This window comes from Ranitomeya variabilis, chromosome 5 (assembly GCF_051348905.1).
Source record: "Ranitomeya variabilis isolate aRanVar5 chromosome 5, aRanVar5.hap1, whole genome shotgun sequence".
In the NCBI taxonomy this organism is placed as follows: domain Eukaryota; kingdom Metazoa; phylum Chordata; class Amphibia; order Anura; family Dendrobatidae; genus Ranitomeya; species Ranitomeya variabilis.
In genome coordinates this window covers 32,019,797-32,046,831 of record NC_135236.1, presented here as the reverse complement: position 1 = coordinate 32,046,831, position 27,035 = coordinate 32,019,797, and the positions used below count along the sequence as shown (strand labels likewise).

At 48.1% G+C, this 27,035-nt stretch overlaps 1 protein-coding gene across 1 annotated transcript in view; it reads right to left on the bottom strand.

Annotated features, from left to right (window-relative positions):
* DNAH2 (dynein axonemal heavy chain 2) overlaps positions 1-27,035 on the bottom strand; it is a 149,771-nt gene that overhangs the window by 99,708 nt on the left and 23,028 nt on the right. The window contains exon 3 of the mRNA XM_077261641.1: positions 26,935-26,990. Within this exon, the coding sequence (XP_077117756.1) occupies positions 26,935-26,990 (56 nt within the window). The remainder of the gene's footprint in view (positions 1-26,934; positions 26,991-27,035) is intronic.

The following is a 27,035-nucleotide window of genomic DNA, read 5'->3' as shown; positions in this document are numbered from 1 at the left end:
ACCCCTGAAGCACAGGTTTGGGTGTGTCAGGTTCAGTGTCAAGGTAAGTCTGGTGTTTGCAGGTGTGCAGAGCAAGAGACTCTGCAGAGCTCCACCTGTGTGAGGCAACACAGGAAAGCGGAGCCAAACAGTCAAAGGAGCTGAGAGGCCTGGCACCCACAGCGTACACAGCGGTGCAGTCGCCCATGGCAACTGGTCTCGGAGGTGGACTGGCATGTTTATTGGTTGCAATTTGGAGGATATTGTTCCCGGCTGCGATCCAGAGGATATTGTGTGCTGTGTAGTTTATGTGAGTTGAACACTAAAGAGATATTTTGCTTTGAACTTTGCTGGGTCACTGCCTCTTCACTGCACAGAAAGAATATCGCTGCACTACAGCGGGTATATGGTCTATTCCTGAGGACGGGTACATGGAGTATTACTGAGGGCGGGTACACTGAGCATTACTGAGGGCGGGTACATGGAGCATTACTGAGGGCGGGTACATGGAGTATTACTGAGGGCGGGTACATGGAGCATTACTGAGCGCGGATACACGGAGCATTACTGAGGACGGGTACATGGAGTATTACTGAGGGCGGGTACATGGAGTATTACTGAGGGCGGGTACATGGAGAATTACTGAGGGCGGGCACATGGGGTATTACTGAGGGCGGGTACATGGAGTATTACTGAGGGCGGGTACATAGAGAATTACTGAGGGAGTGTACATGGAGTATTACTCAGAGGGGTTACATGGAGTATTATTGAGGGAGGGCACATGGAGTATTACTGAGGGCGGGTACATGGAGTATTACTGAGGGCGGGTATATGGAGTATTACTGAGGGGGGTACATGGAGTATTACTGAGGGAGGGTACATGGAGAATTACTGAGGGAGGGTACATGGAGTATTACTGAGGGCGGGTACATGGAGAATTACTGAGGGCGGGTACATGGAGAATTACTGAGGGAAGGTACATGGAGAATTACTGAGGTCGGGTACATGGAGAATTACTGAGGGCGGGTACATGGAGAATTACTGAGGGTGGGCACATGGAGAATTACTGAGGGTGGGCACATGAGGTATTACTGAGGTCGGGTACAAAAAGTATTACTGAGGGCCGGTACATGGAGAATTACTGAGGGTGGGAACATGGAGAATTACTGAGGGTGGGCACATGAGGTATTACTGAGGGTGGGTACATGGAGTATTACTGAGGGCGGGTACATGGAGAATTACTGAGGGCTGGTACATGGAGAATTACTGAGGGCGGGTACATGGAGAATTACTGAGGGCGGGTACATGGAGAATTACTGAGGGTGGGAACATAGAGAATTACTGAGGGTGGGCACATGAGGTATTACTGAGGGCGGGTACATGGAGAATTACTGAGGGCGGGCACATGAGGTATTACTGAGGGCGAGTACATGGAGAATTACTGAGGGCGGGTACAGGGAGTATTACTGAGGGCGGGTACAGGGAGTATTACTGAGGGCGGGTACATGGAGAATTACTGAGGGCGGGTACATGGAGAATTACTGAGGGCGGGCACATGGAGATTTACTGAGGGCGAGTACATGGAGAATTACTGAGGGTGGGTACATGGAGAATTACTGAGGGCGGGCACATGAGGTATTACTGAGGGCGGGTACATGGAGAATTACTGAGGGCGGGCACATGAGGTATTACTGAGGGCGAGTACATGGAGAATTACTGAGGGCGGGTACATGGAGAATTACTGAGGGCGGGTACATGGAGAATTACTGAGGGAAGGTACATGGAGAATTACTGAGGGCGAGTACATGGAGAATTACTGAGGGCGGGTACATGGAGTATTACTCAGAGGGGTTACATGGAGTATTATTGAGGGAGGGCACATGGAGTAAAACTGAGGGAGGGTACATGGAGTATTACTGAGGGAGGTACATGGGAGTATTACTGAGGGAGAGTACATGGAGTATTACTGAGGGCGGGTACATGGAGAATTACTGAGGGAAGGTACATGGAGAATTACTGAGGGTGAGTACATGGAGAATTACTGAGGGCGGGTACATGGAGTATTACTCAGAGGGGTTACATGGAGTATTATTGAGGGAGGGCACATGGAGTATTACTGAGGGAGGGTACATGGAGTATTACTGAGGGAGGTACATGGGAGTATTACTGAGGGAGAGTGCATGGAGAATTACTGAGGGCGGGTACATGGAGAATTACTGAGGGAAGGTACATGGAGAATTACTGGGGGCGGGTACAAATAGTATTACTGAGGGCAGGTACAAAAAGTATTACTGAGGGCGGGTACATCGAGAATTACTGAGGGTGGGAACATGGAGAATTACTGAGGGTGGGCACATGAGGTATTACTGAGGGCGGGTACATGGAGTATTACTGAGGGCGGGTACATGGAGAATTACTGAGGGCGGGTACATGGAGAATTACTGAGGGCGGGTACATGGAGAATTACTGAGGGCGGGTACATGGAGTATTACTGAGAGGGGTACATGGAGTATTACTGAGGGTGGGTACATGGAGAATTACTGAGGGCGGGTACATGGAGAATTACTGAGGGCGGGTACATGGAGAATTACTGAGGGCGGGTACATGGAGAATTACTGAGGGTGGGAACATGGAGAATTACTGAGGGTGGGCACATGAGGTATTATTGAGGGCAGGTACAGGGAGTATTACTGAGGGCGGGTACATGGAGAATTACTGAGGGCGGGTACATGGAGAATTACTGAGGGCGGGCACATGGAGAATTACTGAGGGCGGGTACATGGAGAATTACTGAGGGCGGGTACATGGAGAATTACTGAGGGTGGGAACATGGAGAATTACTGAGGGTGGGCACATGAGGTATTATTGAGGGCGGGTACATGGAGAATTACTGAGGGCGGGCACATGAGGTATTACTGAGGGCGAGTACATGGAGAATTACTGAGGGCGGGTACAGGGAGTATTACTGAGGGCGGGTACATGGAGAATTACTGAGGGCGGGTACATGGAGAATTACTGAGGGCGGGCACATGAGGTATTACTGAGGGCGAGTACATGGAGAATTACTGAGGGCGGGTACAGGGAGTATTACTGAGGGCGGGTACATGGAGAATTACTGAGGGCGGGCACATGAGGTATTACTGAAGGCGAGTAAATGGAGAATTACTGAGGGTGGGTACATGGAGAATTACTGAGGGCGGGCACAGGAGGTATTACTGAGGGCGGGTACATGGAGAATTACTGAGGGTGGGTACATGGAGAATTACTGAGGGCGGGCACATGAGGTATTACTGAGGGCGGGTACATGGAGAATTACTGAGGGCGGGTGCAGGGAGTATTACTGAGGGCGGGTACATGGAGAATTACTGAGGGCGGGCACATGGAGATTTACTGAGGGCGAGTAAATGGAGTATTACTGAGGGGGGTACATGGAGTATTACTGAGGGAGGGTACATGGAGAATTACTGAGGGAGGGTACATGGAGTATTACTGAGGGCGGGTACATGGAGAATTACTGAGGTCGGGTACATGGAGTATTACTGAGGGCGGGTACAAAAAGTATTACTGAGGGCCGGTACATGGAGAATTACTGAGGGTGGGAACATGGAGAATTACTGAGGGTGGGCACATGAGGTATTACTGAGGGTGGGTACATGGAGTATTACTGAGGGCGGGTACATGGAGAATTACTGAGGGCTGGTACATGGAGAATTACTGAGGGCGGGTACATGGAGAATCACTGAGGGCGGGTACATGGAGAATTACTGAGGGTGGGAACATAGAGAATTACTGAGGGTGGGCACATGAGGTATTACTGAGGGCGGGTACATGGAGAATTACTGAGGGCGGGCACATGAGGTATTACTGAGGGCGAGTACATGGAGAATTACTGAGGGCGGGTACAGGGAGTATTACTGAGGGCGGGTACATGGAGAATTACTGAGGGTGGGAACATAGAGAATTACTGAGGGTGGGCACATGAGGTATTACTGAGGGTGGGCACATGAGGTATTACTGAGGGCGAGTACATGGAGAATTACTGAGGGCTGGTACATGGAGAATCACTGAGGGCGGGTACATGGAGAATTACTGAGGGTGGGAACATAGAGAATTACTGAGGGTGGGCACATGAGGTATTACTGAGGGCGGGTACATGGAGAATTACTGAGGGCGGGCACATGAGGTATTACTGAGGGCGAGTACATGGAGAATTACTGAGGGTGGGTACATGGAGAATTACTGAGGGCGGGCACATGGAGAATTACTGAGGGCGGGCACATGAGATATTACTGAGGGCGAGTACATGGAGAATTACTGAGGGCGGATACATGGAGTATTACTGAGGGCGGATACATGTGAGTATTACTGAGGGAGGGTACATGGAGTATTACTGAGGTAGGTACATGTGAGTATTACTGAGGGAGGGTACATGGAGTATTACTGAGGGCGGGTACATGGGAGTATTACTGAGGGTGGGTACATGGAGAATTACTCAGAGGGGTTACATGGAGTATTTTGAGGGGGGTTCATGGGGTATATTTAAGGACCTTTGTTGATGGGAGGTGCATCCCCATGGATCAGGACCTCATTGGCCGTTTTTCTGTCACCTGACTGCTTGCTTTAGGATATTTAAGGACCTATATAATAGGAAGTTGATTTTTACCCCCCTGAGGAAGCCAAATACTGTAAGTGAAACGTGTGTTGGGGATCATGTTCTGGCGACCTTGTACTTGTGCAGTGGGTAAGAGCGTATTATGCTTGTTATATAGGTATTTGGGAGATTCGTGCCTCGTGCTGTGACCAGTGACCATTATGCTCCAGCACGCGCGGTTTCTCCCTAGTACGGCTGCAGACATGTCCTATACTCCTGGGTCACGCTGCGTCCATGTAATCCTTACGTGTGCACTGAGGACCATAATGTCCTATTTTTGCGGGGCGCATCCGATTATGGAGATGTTATTTATATAGATCATTGTGAGTCCTCCTCATACACGGCATATACTGTGTACAGCAGCACACACATGTTATGCACATGGCGTCTGTGTGCGCCAAGACTGGACTGTCTCCTTACACCTCACACTGGGATTTATCTTACGTCTTCGTAAACTTCATGCAGCTCCATTACGGCACGTTCACACTAGAGTTTTTTGGGGGACAATCAGTATTTATGGGAGACTTAACCCCTTAGTGACGGAGCCACATTTTTGACATCTGACCAGTGTCACTTTATGTAGTAATAACTCTGGAACGCTTCAACAAATCCCAGTAATTTGGAGACTGCTTTTTCGTGACACATTATACTTTATGATAATGGTAAATTTAGGTCAATATGTTTCAAGTTTATTTACAAAAAAAAAAGTAAAACAAATTAGCAATTTACAAACTTTGAATGATAATCCCTCTAATCCAGATAGTCATACCACAGTAAAACATTAATAAATTACATTTCCCACATGTCGGCTTTACATCAGCACCATTTGTAAAATGTTATTTTATTTTGGTAGCATTTTAGGAGGTTTAAAAATGTAGCAGTAATTTTTCATTTTTTCATGGAAATTTACAATATTTATTTTTTAGGGACCTATCCAGGTTTGAAGTGACTTTAGGGGTCCCATATATTGGAAACCCCCCAAAAGTGAGACCATTTTAAAAACGGCACCCCCTGACATATTGAAAACTGCTGTCAGGTAGTTTATTAACCCTTCAGATGCTTTTCAGGAATTAATACAAGTGACCTGACAGGAATGAAAAATTGTATTTTTACCACCTAAATGCCGCTAACTTCTGAACAGGTTACAACAGCCGGCAGACTCTGACACTAGCGTTGTGCACTGCACGTCGCTATGCGTCGTTTTGTAGATAAAACGCATCCTGCAAAATTGCTTGCAGGATGCGTTTTTTCTCCATAGACTAGCATTAGCGACGCAGTGCGACGCATTGCCACATGTCGCAACCGTCGTGCAAAAAAAGTTACATGTAACGTTTTTTTGTGCGTCGTGACCGTCTTTTCCGACCGCGCATGCGCGGCCTGAACTCCGCCCCCTCCTCCCCGCACCTCACAATGGGGCAGCGGATGCGTTGTCAAACTGCATCCGCTGCCACCGTTGTGCGGCGCATTCACAGTTTGCGTCGGTGCGACGTGCAGTGCAAACCAAAACCCAAACCAGGGATTCAAGCTTGAGGAGGATAATTTGCATATTCCAGGTGCCTTCTGGGAAAAGCAAAGAGTCTCCCTCAGCAAGATCGTTGGGTACAGCCGGGACCAGCTGCTTGGAAAGCATCACCAAACCAGGGATTCAAGCTTGAGGAGGATAATTTGCATATTCCAGGTGCCTTCTGGGAAAAGCGAAGAGTCTCCCTCAGCAAGAAGATCGTTGGGTACAGCCGGGACCAGCTGCTTGGAAAGCATCACCCAACCAGGGATTCAAGCTTGAGGAGGATAATTTGCATATTCCAGGTGCCTTCTGGGAAAAGCGAAGAGTCTCCCTCAGCAAGAAGATCGTTGGGTACAGCCGGGACCAGCTGCTTGGAAAGCATCACCAAACCAGGGATTCAAGCTTGAGGAGGATAATTTGCATATTCCAGGTGCCTTCTGGGAAAAGCGAAGAGTCTCCCTCAGCAAGAAGATCGTTGGGTACAGCCGGGACCAGCTGCTTGGAAAGCATCACCAAACCAGGGATTCAAGCTTGAGGAGGATAATTTGCATATTCCAGGTGCCTTCTGGGAAAAGCGAAGAGTCTCCCTCAGCAAGAAGATCGTTGGGTACAGCCGGGACCAGCTGCTTGGAAAGCATCACCAAACCAGGGATTCAAGCTTGAGGAGGATAATTTGCATATTCCAGGTGCCTTCTGGGAAAAGCGAAGAGTCTCCCTCAGCAAGAAGATCGTTGGGTACAGCCGGGACCAGCTGCTTGGAAAGCATCACCAAACCAGGGATTCAAGCTTGAGGAGGATAATTTGCATATTCCAGGTGCCTTCTGGGAAAAGCGAAGAGTCTACCTCAGCAAGAAGATCGTTGGGTACAGCCGGGACCAGCTGCTTGGAAAGCATCACCAAACCAGGGATTCAAGCTTGAGGAGGATAATTTGCATATTCCAGGTGCCTTCTGGGAAAAGCGAAGAGTCTCCCTCAGCAAGAAGATCGTTGGGTACAGCCGGGACCAGCTGCTTGGAAAGCATCACCAAACCAGGGATTCAAGCTTGAGGAGGATAATTTGCATATTCCAGGTGCCTTCTGGGAAAAGCGAAGAGTCTCCCTCAGCAAGAAGATCGTTGGGTACAGCCGGGACCAGCTGCTTGGAAAGCATCACCAAACCAGGGATTCAAGCTTGAGGAGGATAATTTGCATATTCCAGGTGCCTTCTGGGAAAAGCGAAGAGTCTCCCTCAGCAAGAAGATCGTTGGGTACAGCCGGGACCAGCTGCTTGGAAAGCATCACCAAACCGGGCGCCTTACGGCGCGCAAATTTTTGCCTGTAGGACTTAACTGCAAGAAAGCTTGGCTGAGTAGATTACACAAGAAGGAAAGCACACAGCAAGTCAGCAGGATCTGGGAGCAACATGGCAGATGTGACAACCTACATGGTGAGCTGCAGCATGTGCTACATGTTCGCAGATCGACCAGAAGAAGAATCCAATTTCACCTGTCAGAAGTGTAGACTAGTGGCCCTTTTAGAAGAAAAGGTGCGAGGTCTGGAAGAAAGAATAGCAACTTTGAAACTCATCAAAGAGAATGAAGACTTCCTAGACAGAACAGAAGCATCTCTACTGGTCACAGAAGGTGAAAAAAGTGTCAGAGAACCTCCAAAAGCAGATGAGTGGAAGCATGTGACCAAAAGAAGCAAGAAGACCATGGAGAAACCACCAACCACACAACTGAAGAACCGATATCAAATCTTTGTAGAGGTTGAAGATGGCACACCTAAGGATGAAGCACTACCAGCAAGCAAAAAAGAAAAGGGTACGCAGCAACAAGTGACAGCAAAAAGTACAGCCAAGAAGCAACGAAGAGTGGTGGTGGTGGGAGACTCACTACTGAGAGGCACAGAAGCAGCCATCTGCAGACCGGACATAACCGCAAGAGAAGTATGCTGCCTTCCAGGTGCGATGATCAAGGATGTGACTGATAGGATACCAAAGCTCTTCAGCTCCAAGGACGTCCACCCATTTCTTCTGATACATGTTGGCACCAATGAAACCGCAAGGAAGGACCTACCGACAATCTGCAAGGACTTTGAAGAGTTGGGGAAGAAAGTAAAGGAACTGGATGCACAGGTAGTTTTTTCTTCTATCCTTCCAGTAGACGGGCATGGCACCAGGAGATGGAACCGGATCCTTGATGCGGACAACTGGCTAAGACGATGGTGCAGACAACAAGGATTCGGATTCCTGGACCACGGTGTGAATTACTTGTACGATGGACTCCTCGCCAGAGATGGACTACACCTCAACAAACATGGGAAACACACATTCGCCAGAAGACTTGCTACACTCATCAGGAGGGCGTTAAACTAGAAGAAGAGGGGACGGGAAGAAAAACATTAGACTCGAACAAAGAAGACCCAGGAAAACATACTCAGAAGGGAGGTAAGAACATTTCTAAAACAATCCACAGCGAGGAGATTGGAACAAAACAAAATCCTCTCAACTGCATGCTCGCAAATGCCAGAAGCCTGACAAACAAGATGGAAGAACTAGAAGCAGAAATATCTACAGGTAACTTTGACATAGTGGGAATAACCGAGACATGGTTAGATGAAAGCTATGACTGGGCAGTTAACTTACAGGGTTACAGTCTGTTTAGAAAGGATCGTAAAAATCGGAGAGGAGGAGGGGTTTGTCTCTGTAAAGTCTTGTCTAAAGTCCACTTTAAGGGAGGATATTAGCGAAGGGAATGAGGATGTCGAGTCCATATGGGTCGAAATTCATGGAGGGAAAAATGGTAACAAAATTCTCATTGGGGTCTGTTACAAACCCCCAAATATAATATAACAGAAATCATGGAAAGTCTACTTCTAAAGCAGATAGATGAAGCTGCAACCCATAATGAGGTCCTGGTTATGGGGGACTTTAACTACCCGGATATTAACTGGGAAACAGAAACCTGTGAAACCCATAAAGGCAACAGGTTTCTGCTAATAACCAAGAAAAATTATCTTTCACAATTGGTGCAGAATCCAACCAGAGGAGCAGCACTTTTAGACCTAATACTATCTAATAGACCTGACAGAATAACAAATCTGCAGGTGGTCGGGCATCTAGGAAATAGCGACCACAATATTGTACAGTTTCACCTGTCTTTCACTAGGGGGACTTGTCAGGGAGTCACAAAAACACTGAACTTTAGGAAGGCAAAGTTTGACCAGCTTAGAGATGCCCTTAATCTGGTAGACTGGGACAATATCCTCAGAAATAAGAATACAGATAATAAATGGAAAATGTTTAAGAACATCCTAAATAGGCACTGTAAGCGGTTTATACCTTGTGGGAATAAAAGGACTAGAAATAGGAAAAACCCAATGTGGCTAAACAAAGAAGTAAGACAGGCAATTAACAGTAAAAAGAAAGCATTTGCACTACTAAAGCAGGATGGCACCATTGAAGCTCTAAAAAACTATAGGGAGAAAAATACTTTATCTAAAAAACTAATTAAAGCTGCCAAAAAGGAAACAGAGAAGCACATTGCTAAGGAGAGTAACACTAATCCCAAACTGTTCTTCAACTATATCAATAGTAAAAGAATAAAAAGTGAAAATGTAAAAAAATAGTGAGGAAAGAATGGTTGTAGATGACGAGGAAAAGGCTAACATATTAAACACCTTCTTCTCCACGGTATTCACGGTGGAAAATGAAATGCTGGGTGAAATCCCAAGAAACAATGAAAACCCTATATTAAGGGTCACCAATCTAACCCAAGAAGAGGTGCGAAACCGGATAAATAAGATTAAAATAGATAAATCTCCGGGTCCGGATGGCATACACCCACGAGTACTAAGAGAACTAAGTAATGTAATAGATAAACCATTATTTCTTATTTTTAGGGACTCTATAGCGACGGGGTCTGTTCCGCAGGACTGGCGCATAGCAAATGTGGTGCCAATATTCAAAAAGGGCTCTAAAAGTGACCCTGGAAATTATAGGCCAGTAAGTCTAACCTCTACTGTTGGTAAAATATTTGAAGGGTTTTTGAAGGATGTTATTCTGGATTATCTCAATGAGAATAACTGTTTAACTCCATATCAGCATGGGTTTATGAGAAATCGCTCATGTCAAACCAATCTAATCAGTTTTTATGAAGAGGTAAGCTATAGGCTGGACCACGGTGAGTCATTGGACGTGGTATATCTCGATTTTTCCAAAGCGTTTGATACCGTGCCGCACAAGAGGTTGGTACACAAAATGAGAATGCTTGGTCTGGGGGAAAATGTGTGTAAATGGGTTAGTAACTGGCTTAGTGATAGAAAGCAGAGGGTGGTTATAAATGGTATAGTCTCTAACTGGGTCGCTGTGACCAGTGGGGTACCGCAGGGGTCGGTATTGGGACCTGTTCTCTTCAACATATTCATTAATGATCTGGTAGAAGGTTTACACAGTAAAATATTGATATTTGCAGATGATACAAAACTATGTAAAGCAGTTAATACAAGAGAAGATAGTATTCTGCTACAGATGGATCTGGATAAGTTGGAAACTTGGGCTGAAAGGTGGCAGATGAGGTTTAACAATGATAAATGTAAGGTTATACACATGGGAAGAAGGAATCAATATCACCATTACACACTGAACGGGAAACCACTGGGTAAATCTGACAGGGAGAAGGACTTGGGGATCCTAGTTAATGATAAACTTACCTGGAGCAGCCAGTGCCAGGCAGCAGCTGCCAAGGCAAACAGGATCATGGGGTGCATTAAAAGAGATCTGGATACACATGATGAGAGCATTATACTGCCTCTGTACAAATCCCTAGTTAGACCGCACATGGAGTACTGTGTCCAGTTTTGGGCACCGGTGCTCAGGAAGGATATAATGGAACTAGAGAGAGTACAAAGGAGGGCAACAAAGTTAATAAAGGGGATGGGAGAACTACAATACCCAGATAGATTAGCGAAATTAGGATTATTTAGTCTAGAAAAAAGACGACTGAGGGGCGATCTAATAACCATGTATAAGTATATAAGGGGACAATACAAATATCTCGCTGAGGATCTGTTTATACCAAGGAAGGTGACGGGCACAAGGGGGCATTCTTTGCGTCTGGAGGAGAGAAGGTTTTTCCACCAACATAGAAGAGGATTCTTTACTGTTAGGGCAGTGAGAATCTGGAATTGCTTGCCTGAGGAGGTGGTGATGGCGAACTCAGTCGAGGGGTTCAAGAGAGGCCTGGATGTCTTCCTGGAGCAGAACAATATTGTATCATACAATTATTAGGTTCTGTAGAAGGACGTAGATCTGGGGATTTATTATGATGGAATATAGGAATATAGGCTGAACTGGATGGACAAATGTCTTTTTTCGGCCTTACTAACTATGTTACTATGTTAGTGTGAAAGTAGCCTAAGGCCGCTATTTGGCTGTGAATTGCCACGACAACCATCAGGACCACACAATCATGATCTCAGGGGGCCGATGGGGATAAAGAGGAAGCCCCCACAGTCTGTTAGCCATTTCTATGATGTAGTCACTATTGACAGCAGCATCCAAGGGGTTAAACAGAGTTGGATGGAGCCAACACTGATCGTGGCTGATGCAGCAAGTTGTCAGCTATAGTGTACAGCCGAGAGCTGCGGGATTGTCACCTGTATGGGGAGGCTATTCTCTTATATCTCAGGTTAGTTCAAAGACGTATTGGCTGTCATTAAGGGGTTAATGGCTTTATAATTGTTGTGATTATTACAGGACTGTTACTAGGAGAATATACCGAGGGGTGACACAGATCGCTGCACACGGAGATGCTGGGAGTACCGTCAGTATTACACAGTTGTGTGTCTCCCCAGCAGATGACATGGTGTGATCCCGTGTAATGACTGGATGGTAGCGTGTGATGGCGCTAGGTACAGGACAGGACACCGGCAGATGACATGGTGTGATCCCGGGTAATGACTGGATGGTAGCGTGTGATGGCGCTAGGTACAGGACAGGACACCGGCAGATGACATGGTGTGATCCCGTGTAATGACTGGATGGTAGCGTGTGATGGCGCTAGGTACAGGACAGGACACCGGCAGATGACATGGTGTGATCCCGGGTAATGACTGGATGGTAGCGTGTGATGGCGCTAGGTACAGGACAGGACACCGGCAGATGACATGGTGTGATCCCGGGTAATGACTGGATGGTAGCGTGTGATGGTTCTAGGTACAGGACAGGACACCGGCAGATGACATGGTGTGATCCCGTGTAATGACTGGATGGTAGCGTGTGATGGCGCTAGGTACAGGACAGGACACCGGCAGATGACATGGTGTGATCCCGTGTAATGACTGGATGGTAGCGTGTGATGGCGCTAGGTACAGGACAGGACACCGGCAGATGACATGGTGTGATCCCGGGTAATGACTGGATGGTAGCGTGTGATGGCGCTAGGTACAGGACAGGACACCGGCAGATGACATTGTGTGATCCCGTGTAATGACTGGATGGTAGCGTGTGATGGTTCTAGGTACAGGACAGGACACCGGCAGATGACATGGTGTGATCCCGGGTAATGACTGGATGGTAGCGTGTGATGGCGCTAGGTACAGGACAGGACACCGGCAGATGACATGGTGTGATCCCGTGTAATGACTGGATGGTAGCGTGTGATGGCGCTAGGTACAGGACAGGACACCGGCAGATGACATGGTGTGATCCCGTGTAATGACTGGATGGTAGCGTGTGATGGCGCTAGGTACAGGACAGGACACCGGCAGATGACATGGTGTGATCCCGGGTAATGACTGGATGGTAGCGTGTGATGGAGCTAGGTACAGGACAGGACACCGGCAGATGACATGGTGTGATCCCGTGTAATGACTGGATGGTAGCGAGTGGTGGCGCTAGGTACAGGACAGGATACACAGGCCACCGGCAGATGACATGGTGTGATCCCGTGTAATGACTGGATGGTAGCGTGTGATGGTTCTAGGTACAGGACAGGACACCGGCAGATGACATGGTGTGATCCCGTGTAATGACTGGATGGTAGCGTGTGATGGCGCTAGGTACAGGACAGGACACCGGCAGATGACATGGTGTGATCCCGGGTAATGACTGGATGGTAGCGTGTGGTGGCGCTAGGTACAGGACAGGATACACAGGACACCGGCAGATGACATGGTGTGATCCCGTGTAATGACTGGATGGTAGCGTGTGATGGTTCTAGGTACAGGACAGGACACCGGCAGATGACATGGTGTGATCCCGGGTAATGACTGGATGGTAGCGTGTGATGGCGCTAGGTACAGGACAGGACACCGGCAGATGACATGGTGTGATCCCGTGTAATGACTGGATGGTAGCGAGTGGTGGCGCTAGGTACAGGACAGGATACACAGGCCACCGGCAGATGACATGGTGTGATCCCGTGTAATGACTGGATGGTAGCGTGTGATGGTTCTAGGTACAGGACAGGACACCGGCAGATGACATGGTGTGATCCCGGGTAATGACTGGATGGTAGCGTGTGATGGCGCTAGGTACAGGACAGGATACACAGGACACCGGCAGATGACATGGTGTGATCCCGTGTAATGACTGGATGGTAGCGTGTGATGGTTCTAGGTACAGGACACACAGGACACCGGCAGATGACATGGTGTGATCCCGTGTAATGACTGGATGGTAGCGTGTGATGGTTCTCGGTACAGGACAGGACACCGGCAGATGACATGGTGTGATCCCGGGTAATGACTGGATGGTAGCGTGTGATGGCGCTAGGTACAGGACAGGACACCGGCAGATGACATGGTGTGATCCCGTGAAATGACTGGATGGTAGCGTGTGGTGGCGCTAGGTACAGGACAGGATACACAGGCCACCGGCAGATGACATGGTGTGATCCCGTGTAATGACTGGATGGTAGCGTGTGATGGTTCTAGGTACAGGACAGGACACCGGCAGATGACATGGTGTGATCCCGTGTAATGACTGGATGGTAGCGTGTGGTGGCACTAGGTACAGGACAGGACACCAGCAGATGACATGGTGTGATCCCGTGTAATGACTGGATGGTAGCGTGTGATGGTTCTAGGTACAGGACAGGACACCGGCAGATGACATGGTGTGATCCCGGGTAATGACTGGATGGTAGCGTGTGATGGCGCTAGGTACAGGACAGGACACCGGCAGATGACATGGTGTGATCCCGTGTAATGACTGGATGGTAGCGAGTGGTGGCGCTAGGTACAGGACAGGATACACAGGCCACCGGCAGATGACATGGTGTGATCCCGTGTAATGACTGGATGGTAGCGTGTGATGGTTCTAGGTACAGGACAGGACACCGGCAGATGACATGGTGTGATCCCGGGTAATGACTGGATGGTAGCGTGTGATGGCGCTAGGTACAGGACAGGACACCGGCAGATGACATGGTGTGATCCCGGGTAATGACTGGATGGTAGCGTGTGGTGGCGCTAGGTACAGGACAGGATACACAGGACACCGGCAGATGACATGGTGTGATCCCGTGTAATGACTGGATGGTAGCGTGTGATGGTTCTAGGTACAGGACACACAGGACACCGGCAGATGACATGGTGTGATCCCGTGTAATGACTGGATGGTAGCGTGTGATGGTTCTCGGTACAGGACAGGACACCGGCAGATGACATGGTGTGATCCCGGGTAATGACTGGATGGTAGCGTGTGATGGCGCTAGGTACAGGACAGGACACCGGCAGATGACATGGTGTGATCCCGTGAAATGACTGGATGGTAGCGTGTGGTGGCGCTAGGTACAGGACAGGATACACAGGCCACCGGCAGATGACATGGTGTGATCCCGTGTAATGACTGGATGGTAGCGTGTGATGGTTCTAGGTACAGGACAGGACACCGGCAGATGACATGGTGTGATCCCGTGTAATGACTGGATGGTAGCGTGTGGTGGCACTAGGTACAGGACAGGACACCAGCAGATGACATGGTGTGATCCCGTGTAATGACTGGATGGTAGCGTGTGATAGTTCTAGGTACAGGACACACAGGACACCGGCAGATGACATGGTGTGATCCCGTGTAATGACTGGATGGTAGCGTGTGGTGGCGCTAGGTACAGGACAGGACACCAGCAGATGACATGGTGTGATCCCGTGTAATGACTGGATGGTAGCGTGTGATAGTTCTAGGTACAGGACACACAAGACACCGGCAGATGACATGGTGTGATCCTGTGTAATGACTGGATGGTAGCGTGTGGTGGCGCTAGGTACAGGACAGGACACCGGCAGATGACATGGTGTGATCCCGTGTAATGACTGGATGGTAGCGTGTGATAGTTCTAGGTACAGGACACACAGGACACCGGCAGATGACATGGTGTGATCCCGTGTAATGACTGGATGGTAGCGTGTGGTGGCGCTAGGTACAGGACAGGACACCGGCAGATGACATGGTGTGATCCCGTGTAATGACTGGATGGTAGCGTGTGGTGGCGCTAGGTACAGGACAGGACACCAGCAGATGACATGGTGTGATCCCGTGTAATGACTGGATGGTAGTGTGTGGTGGAGCTAGGTACAGGACAGGACACCGGCAGATGACATGGTGTGATCCCGTGTAATGACTGGATGGTAGCGTGTGGTGGCGCTAGGGACTGGACACACAGGACACCGGCAGATGACATGGTGTGATCTCGTGTAATGACTGGATGGTAGCGTGTGATGGTTCTAGGTACAGGACAGGACACCGGCAGATGACATGGTGTGATCCCGTGTAATGACTGGATGGTAGCGTGTGATGGCGCTAGGTACAGGACAGGACACCGGCAGATGACATGGTGTGATCCCGTGTAATGACTGGATGGTAGCGTGTGGTGGCGCTAGGGACTGGACACACAGGACACCGGCAGATGACATGGTGTGATCTCGTGTAATGACTGGATGGTAGCGTGTGGTGGCGCTAGGGACTGGACACACAGGACACCGGCAGATGACATGGTGTGATCTCGTGTAATGACTGGATGGTAGCGTGTGGTGGCGCTAGGGACTGGACACACAGGACACCGGCAGATGACATGGTGTGATCCCGTGTAATGACTGGATGGTAGCGTGTGGTGGCGCTAGGGACTAGACACACAGGACACCGGCAGATGACATGGTGTGATCTCGTGTAATGACTGGATGGTAGCGTGTGATGGTTCTAGGTACAGGACAGGACACCGGCAGATGACATGGTGTGATCCCGGGTAATGACTGGATGGTAGCGTGTGATGGCGCTAGGTACAGGACAGGACACCGGCAGATGACATGGTGTGATCCCGTGTAATGACTGGATGGTAGCGTGTGGTGGCGCTAGGTACAGGACAGGACACCAGCAGATGACATGGTGTGATCCCGTGTAATGACTGGATGGTAGCGTGTGATAGTTCTAGGTACAGGACACACAGGACACTGGCAGATGACATGGTGTGATCCTGTGTAATGACTGGATGGTAGCGTGTGGTGGCGCTAGGTACAGGACAGGACACCGGCAGATGACATGGTGTGATCCCGTGTAATGACTGGATGGTAGCGTGTGATAGTTCTAGGTACAGGACACACAGGACACCGGCAGATGACATGGTGTGATCCCGTGTAATGACTGGATGGTAGCGTGTGGTGGCGCTAGGTACAGGACAGGACACCGGCAGATGACATGGTGTGATCCCGTGTAATGACTGGATGGTAGCGTGTGGTGGAGCTAGGTACAGGACAGGACACCGGCAGATGACATGGTGTGATCCCGTGTAATGACTGGATGGTAGCGTGTGGTGGCGCTAGGTACAGGACAGGACACCGGCAGATGACATGGTGTGATCCCGGGTAATGACTGGATGGTAGCGTGTGGTGGCGCTAGGTACAGGACAGGACACCAGCAGATGACATGGTGTGATCCCGTGTAATGACTGGATGGTAGCGTGTGGTGGCGCTAGGGACACAGGCCACTGGCAGATGACATGGTGTGATCCCGTGTAATGACTGGATGGTAGCGTGTAGTGGCGCTAGGGACACAGGCCACTGGCAGATGACATGGTGTGATCCCGGGTAATGACTGGATGGTAGCGTGTGATGGTTCTAGGTACAGGACACACAGGCCACCGGCAGATGACATGGTGTGATCCCGTGTAATGACTGGATGGTAGTGTGTGGTGGCGCTAGGTACAGGACAGGACACCAGCAGATGACATTGTGTGATCCCGTGTAATGACTGGATGGTAGTGTGTGGTGGAGCTAGGTACAGAACAGGATACACAGGCCACCGGCAGATGACATGGTGTAATCCCGTGTAATGACTGGATGGTAGCGTGTGATGGTTCTAGGTACAGGACACACAGGACACCGGCAGATGACATGGTGTGATCCCGTGTAATGACTGGATGGTAGCGTGTGGTGGCGCTAGGGACTGGACACACAGGACACCAGCAGATGACATGGTGTGATCCCGTGTAATGACTGGATGGTAGCATGTGGTGGCGCTAGGTACAGAACAGGATACACAGGCCACCGGCAGATGACATGGTGTGATCCCGTGTAATGACTGGATGGTAGCATGTGGTGGCGCTAGGTAAAGAACAGGATACACAGGCCACCGGCAGATGACATGGTGTGATCCCGTGTAATGACTGGATGGTAACGTGTGGTGGAGCTAGGTACAGAACAGGATACACAGGCCACCGGCAGATGACATGGTGTGATCCCGTGTAATGACTGGATGGTAGCGTGTGGTGGAGCTAGGTACAGAACAGGATACACAGGCCACCGGCAGATGACATGGTGTGATCCCGTGTAATGACTGGATGGTAACGTGTGGTGGAGCTAGGTACAGAACAGGATACACAGGCCACCGGCAGATGACATGGTGTGATCCCGTGTAATGACTGGATGGTAGCGTGTGGTGGAGCTAGGTACAGGACACACAGGACACCTGCAGATGACATGGTGTGATCCTGTGTAATGACTGGATGGTAGGGTGTGGTGGCGCTAGGGACTGGACACACAGGACACCGGCAGATGACATGGTGTGATCCCGTGTAATGACTGGATGGTAGCGTGTAGTGGCGCTAGGGACACAGGCCACTGGCAGATGACATGGCATGATCCCGTGTAATGACTGGATGGTAGTGTGTGGTGGCGCTAGGTACAGGACAGGACACCAGCAGATGACATGGTGTGATCCCGGGTAATGACTGGATGGTAGTGTGTGGTGGCGCTAGGTACAGGACAGGACACCAGCAGATGACATGGTGTAATCCCGTGTAATGACTGGATGGTAGCGTGTGATGGTTCTAGGTACAGGACACACAGGACACCGGCAGATGACATGGTGTGATCCCGTGTAATGACTGGATGGTAGTGTGTGGTGGAGCTAGGTACAGAACAGGATACACAGGCTACCGGCAGATGTCATGGTGTAATCCCGTGTAATGACTGGATGGTAGCGTGTGGTGGCGCTAGGGACTGGACACACAGGACACCAGCAGATGACATGGTGTGATCCCGGGTAATGACTGGATGGTAGCATGTGATGGTTCTAGGTACAGGACACACAGGACACCGGCAGATGACATGGTGTGATCCCGTGTAATGACTGGATGGTAGCGTGTGGTGGAGCTAGGTACAGGACACACAGGACACCGGCAGATGACATGGTGTGATCCCGTGTAATGACTGGATGGTAGCGTGTGGTGGCGCTAGGTACAGGACAGGACACCAGCAGATGACATGGTGTGATCCCGGGTAATGACTGGATGGTAGTGTGTGGTGGCGCTAGGTACAGGACAGGACACCAGCAGATGACATGGTGTAATCCCGTGTAATGACTGGATGGTAGCGTGTGATGGTTCTAGGTACAGGACACACAGGACACCGGCAGATGACATGGTGTGATCCCGTGTAATGACTGGATGGTAGTGTGTGGTGGAGCTAGGTACAGAACAGGATACACAGGCCACCGGCAGATGTCATGGTGTAATCCCGTGTAATGACTGGATGGTAGCGTGTGGTGGCGCTAGGGACTGGACACACAGGACACCAGCAGATGACATGGTGTGATCCCGGGTAATGACTGGATGGTAGCATGTGATGGTTCTAGGTACAGGACACACAGGCCACCGGCAGATGACATGGTGTGATCCCGTGTAATGACTGGATGGTAGCGTGTGGTGGAGCTAGGTACAGGACACACAGGACACCTGCAGATGACATGGTGTGATCCCGTGTAATGACTGGATGGTAGGGTGTGGTGGCGCTAGGGACTGGACACACAGGACACCGGCAGATGACATGGTGTGATCCCGTGTAATGACTGGATGGTAGCGTGTAGTGGCGCTAGGGACACAGGCCACTGGCAGATGACATGGTGTGATCCCGTGTAATGACTGGATGGTAGCATGTGGTGGCGCTAGGTACAGGACAGGATACACAGGCCACCGGCAGATGACATGGTGTGATCCTGTGTAATGACTGGATGGTAGCGTATGGTGGCGCTAGGGGCAGGACACACAGGTCACTGGCAGATGACATGGTGTGATCCCGTGTAATGACTGGATGGTAGGGTGTGGTGGCGCTAGGTACAGGACACACAGGACACCTGCAGATGACATGGGGTGATCCCGTGTAATGACTGGATGGTAGCGTGTGGTGGCGCTAGGTACAGAACAGGACGCAGGCAGAGAAGCTCAGCACAATCGTCTCTGCCGCCTCCCGGCGAGAGCATTCACAGACTAATGAATTCATGGAGTGAACATCTGTTGTGCGAAGGAGAAACAGGAGCCAGATGCCTCGTCCTGAACCCCGAGCGCTCTGCTCATCGCCCAGAACATGGCCAGTGTCAGCAGAAAAGCCGGTGACACGTCCCACACAGCGTCCTGTCACCATGTACACTAGGGTGACCAGATCTTATATGGGTTTGAAAAAATGTGGGAATCTTGTCCGTCTGGACCCCACAAAACGATTCCCCTTTCCGGATATTGAGATAGCCAAAATTTGAGCTCGATCAAACGACGTTAACCCGTGCCGCTCGTCGCTCAAAGTTTGAAAAAATCCGATTTTTTGCCCAAAAAGCTGACATATGAAGCCATAACTCCAGAATGGTAAATAATAAAAACACGCTTAATATCTCAAAAGAAAGCTAATGTTGTTCTTCAAAATTTATATTTTATACATAATTGTTATTTTAAGTCAAACTGAGTTAAAACATCTTTTAGCCCCAAGAACGTGACCTGGTACCACTAGGAGCATACTTCGTATATTTTGTTATTAAGTGATACATTTTTTTTTTTTTGGTATATTTTTGAGTTTAAAGTAGAAATATAATAAAAAAACAAGTAATACTGATAAGTCTAATGACTTTTTTTATTTTAAAATATAAAAATGAGGTATTTAATACATATTTAAATAATATAATATATAATATAATATAATATATATAATATATATATATAATATAATATATATATTATATATAATATATATATATATATATATATATATATATATATAATATATATATATAATATATATATATATATAATATAATATATATATATAATATATAATATATATAATATATATATATAATATATATATATATAATAATATAATATAATATATGCACATGCATTTCTATCGGATAGCTTACATTGATCTAACACAATGGATAATTTCATGTTTAAAATCTCTTTAACGCCCCTTGCAAATGAAAGTTTCATCCTCTTGCTCTCAGATGGTCCTGGATCTTCTGCAGCTTCTTCAGGGATGTTGTCCATTTCCTCCAAGCTCTCAAGTTCCTGGTAGATGTTGTCCTCTTCAGTATCTTCTTCTTCTTTTCCTTCTTCGAGCTTGTCTTCATCATCCGTCTCTAAGAAGTAACAAAAGAAAGAGAAAAAAAAGACTATAAAAACTTGTCGTTTTAGCAGAATAGTAATAATACATAGGTACTAAATTACCTACTTCTAATTATCAATAGGTATTATTTTAAGAATATAAACTCAATCATAAAGATGCCAAATGATGCTTTCATGTGCATTGTACAATTTTCTTTCAATTATATTGAAACTATTTACTTATTTGTTTATCTACTTTTTAGAATAATAATAATAAAATAAACTCACCAATATCAAAAGTTTCTTCTTGGATTTGTCGGTTCATTTTTGCAAGTTCCTTTTGCGCCTTGATTTCTTCAGCTTGACACAACTTGATGTCCACTCCAGCCATGGAACCTGGGCGGCCCTTCTGCCTCTGTTTCACGAGAAACGCCTTATCTTCTTCCGATTTCAACAGAGCCAAGGCATCTTGTTGAGCAATATCAAAGAGATCATCCAACCTTTCAACAAACTGTTTAAATTTGTTCTTGGCCGTTTCCGATGTTTTCTTCCGGTCTTTTTGAAGACTTCTCCACGCGGCGTGAACTTTTTCCAGCTTAGTAATTGCATCTTGCTCATGCTAAGTTATCCGACAGAAATGCATGTGTATATATTATAATATATATATATATATATATATATATATGTATATTATATATATTATATATATTATATTATATGTATTATATTATATATATTATATATTATATATAATATTATATATATTATATATTATATATTATATATTATATATTATATATATATATAATATTATATATATTATATTATATATATTATATATATTATATTATATATAATATATATATCATATATATTATATTATATATATATATATTATATATTATATTATTTAAATATGTATTAAATACCTCATTTTTATATTTTAAAATAAAAAAAGTCATTAGACTTATCAGTATTACTTGTTTTTTTATTATATTTCTACTTTAAACTCAAAAATATACCAAAAAAAAAAAAAATGTATCACTTAATAACAAAATATACGAAGTATGCTCCTAGTGGTACCAGGTCACGTTCTTGGGGCTAAAAGATGTTTTAACTCAGTTTGACTTAAAATAACAATTATGTATAAAATATAAATTTTGAAGAACAACATTAGCTTTCTTTTGAGATATTAAGCGGTGTTTTTATTATATACCATTCTGGAGTTATGGCTTCATATGTCAGCTTTTTGGGCAAAAATTCGGATTTTTTCAAACTTTGAGCGACGAGCGGCACGGGTTAACGTCGTTTGATCGAGCTCAAATTTTGGCTATCTCAATATCCGGAAAGGGGAATCGTTTTGTGGGGTCCAGACGGACAAAATTCCAACATCGATTTTTTGTGGTCACCCTAATGTACACCGCCGAGAGTGTCCGCACATATCCCACGAGACAGCTACATGTACTGTGTGTGTACATCATCCCGACACCACAACACGTCACCTACATCATCCCGACACCACAACACGTCACCTACATCATCCCGACACAGAACACGTCACCTACATCATCCCGACACCACAACACATCACCTACATCATCCCGACACAGAACACGTTATCTACATCATCCCGACACCACAACACGTCACCTACATCATCCCGACACAGAACACGTTATCTACATCATCCCGACACCACAACACGTCACCTACATCATCCCGACACCACAACACGTCACCTACATCATCCTGACACAGAACACGTCACCTACATCATCCCGACACAGAACACATCACCTACATCATCCCGACACCACAACACGTCACCTACATCATCCCGACACCAGAACGCGTCGCCTACATCATCCCGACACCACAACGCGTCACCTACATCATCCCGACACCACAACACGTCACCTACATCATCCCGACACCACAACACGTCACCTACATCATCCTGACACAGAACACGTCACCTACATCATCCCGACACAGAACACATCACCTACATCATCCCGACACCACAACACGTCACCTACATCATCCTGACACAGAACACGTCACCTACATCATCCCGACACAGAACACATCACCTACATCATCCCGACACCACAACACGTCACCTACATCATCCCGACACCAGAACGCGTCGCCTACATCATCCCGACACCACAACACGTCACCTACATCATCCCGACACCACAACACGTCACCTACATCATCCCGACACCACAACACATCACCTACATCATCCTGACACAGAACACGTCACCTACATCATCCCGACACCACAACACGTCACCTACATCATCCCGACACCACAAAACGTCACCTACATCATTCCGACACAGAACACATCACCTACATCATCCCGACACCACAACACGTCACCTACATCATTCCGACACAGAACACGTCACCTACATCATCCCGACACCACAACACATCACCTACATCATCCTGACACAGAACACGTCACCTACATCATCCCGACACCACAACACGTCACCTACATCATCCCGACACCACAACACATCACCTACATCATCCTGACACAGAACTCGTCACCTACATCATCCCGACACAGAACACGTCACCTACATCATCCTGACACCACAACACGTCACCTACATCATCCCGACACCACAACACGTCACCTACATCATCCTGACACAGAACACGTCACCTACATCATCCCGACACAGAACACATCACCTACATCATCCCGACACCACAACACGTCACCTACATCATCCCGACACCAGAACGCGTCGCCTACATCATCCCGACACCACAACGCGTCACCTACATCATCCCGACACCACAACACGTCACCTACATCATCCCGACACCACAACACGTCACCTACATCATCCTGACACAGAACACGTCACCTACATCATCCCGACACAGAACACATCACCTACATCATCCCGACACCACAACACGTCACCTACATCATCCCGACACCAGAACGCGTCGCCTACATCATCCCGACACCACAACACGTCACCTACATCATCCCGACACCACAACACGTCACCTACATCATCCCGACACCACAACACATCACCTACATCATCCTGACACAGAACACGTCACCTACATCATCCCGACACAGAACACGTCACCTACATCATCCTGACACCACAACACGTCACCTACATCATCCCGACACCACAACACGTCACCTACATCATTCCGACACAGAACACATCACCTACATCATCCCGACACCACAACACGTCACCTACATCATTCCGACACAGAACACGTCACCTACATCATCCCGACACCACAACACATCACCTACATCATCCTGACACAGAACACGTCACCTACATCATCCCGACACCACAACACGTCACCTACATCATCCCGACACCACAACACATCACCTACATCATCCTGACACAGAACTCGTCACCTACATCATCCCGACACAGAACACGTCACCTACATCATCCTGACACCACAACACGTCACCTACATCATCCCGACACCAGAACGCGTCGCCTACATCATCCCGACACAGAACACGTCACCTACATCATCCCGACACAGAACACGTCACCTACATCATCCCGACACCACAACTCGTCACCTACATCATCCCGACACAGAACACGTCACCTACATCATCCTGACACCACAACACATCACCTACATCATCCCGACACAGAACACGTCACCTACATAATCCCGACACAGAACACGTTATCTACATCATCCCGACACCACAACATGTCACCTACATCATCCCGACACCACAACACGTCACCTACATCATCCCGACACAGAACACGTCACCTACATCATCCCGACACCACAACACATCACCTACATCATCCCGACACAGAACACGTCACCTACATAATCCTGACACAGAACACGTCACCTACATCATCCCGACACCAGAACGCGTCACCTACATCATCCCGACACCACAACACGTGACCTACATCATCCCGACACAGAACACGTCACCTACATCATCCCGACACCACAACACATCACCTACATCATCCCGACACAGAACACGTCACCTACATAATCCTGACACAGAACACGTCACCTACATCATCCCGACACCAGAACGCGTCACCTACATCATCCCGACACCACAACACGTCACCTACATCATCCCGACACAGAACAAGTCATCCAAATCATCCTGACACAGAACACGTCACCTACATCATCCCGACACAGAACACATCACCTACATCATCCCGACACCACAACACGTCACCTACATCATCCCGACACCAGAACGCGTCGCCTACATCATCCCGACACCACAACACGTCACCTACATCATCCCGACACCACAACACGTCACCTACATCATCCCGACACCACAACACATCACCTACATCATCCTGACACAGAACACGTCACCTACATCATCCCGACACAGAACACGTCACCTACATCATCCCGACACCACAACACGTCACCTACATCATCCCGACACCACAACACGTCACCTACATCATCCCGACACAGAACACGTCGCCTACATCATCCTGACACCAGAACGCGTCACCTACATCATCCCGACACAGAACACGTCACCTACATCATCCTGACAGAACACGTCACCTACATCATCCCGACACAGAACACGTCACCTACATAATCCCGACACAGAACACGTTATCTACATCATCCTGACACAGAACACGTCACCTACATCATCCCGACACCAGAACGCGTCGCCTACATCATCCCAACACAGAACACGTCACCTACATCATCCCGACACCACAACTCGTCACCTACATCATCCCGACACAGAACACGTCACCTACATCATCCTGACACCACAACACGTCACCTACATCATCCCGACACCAGAACGCTTCGCCTACATCATCCCGACACAGAACACGTCACCTACATCATCCCGACACAGAACACGTCACCTACATCATCCCGACACCACAACACGTCACCTACATCATCCCGACACAGAACACGTCGCCTACATCATCCTGACACCAGAACGCGTCACCTACATCATCCCGACACAGAACACGTCACCTACATCATCCTGACAGAACACGTCACCTACATCATCCCGACACAGAACACGTCACCTACATAATCCCGACACAGAACACGTTATCTACATCATCCTGACACAGAACACGTCACCTACATCATCCCGACACCAGAACGCGTCGCCTACATCATCCCAACACAGAACACGTCACCTACATCATCCCGACACCACAACTCGTCACCTACATCATCCCGACACAGAACACGTCACCTACATCATCCTGACACCACAACACGTCACCTACATCATCCCGACACCAGAACGCTTCGCCTACATCATCCCGACACAGAACACGTCACCTACATCATCCCGACACAGAACACGTCACCTACATCATCCCGACACCACAACTCGTCACCTACATCATCCCGACACAGAACACGTCACCTACATCATCCTGACACCACAACACGTCACCTACATCATCCCGACACCAGAACGCGTCGCCTACATCATCCCGACACAGAACACGTCACCTACATCATCCCGACACAGAACACGTCACCTACATCTTCCCGATACAGAACACGTCGCCTACATCATCCCGACACAGAACACGTCACCTACATCCCGACACCACAACACGTCACCTACATCATCCCGACACAGAACACGTCTCCTACATCGCCCCAAGATCAGAAGGCGTCACCTACATCATCACGACACCAGAACACGTCACCTACATCCCGACACCACAACTCGTCACCTACATTGCCCTAAGACCAGAACGCGTCACCTACATCGCCCCAAGATCAGAAGGCGTCACCTACATCATCACGACACCAGAACACGTCCCACTGCCCCCTTTCGGCATATTTATAGCTGGTGACTGCTCCGTGCCGCTTCTGCTGTCATGCATCACGTCTGTGGGTCACTAGCATGATCTTACCAGATCTAGATGCTCCTGGACGGCCGTAGATAAGGACGGGTTGTGTTCTGCATCATCTGTGAGCAGAGGAGAGGGGTAACAATGTAAATGTGATCATACAA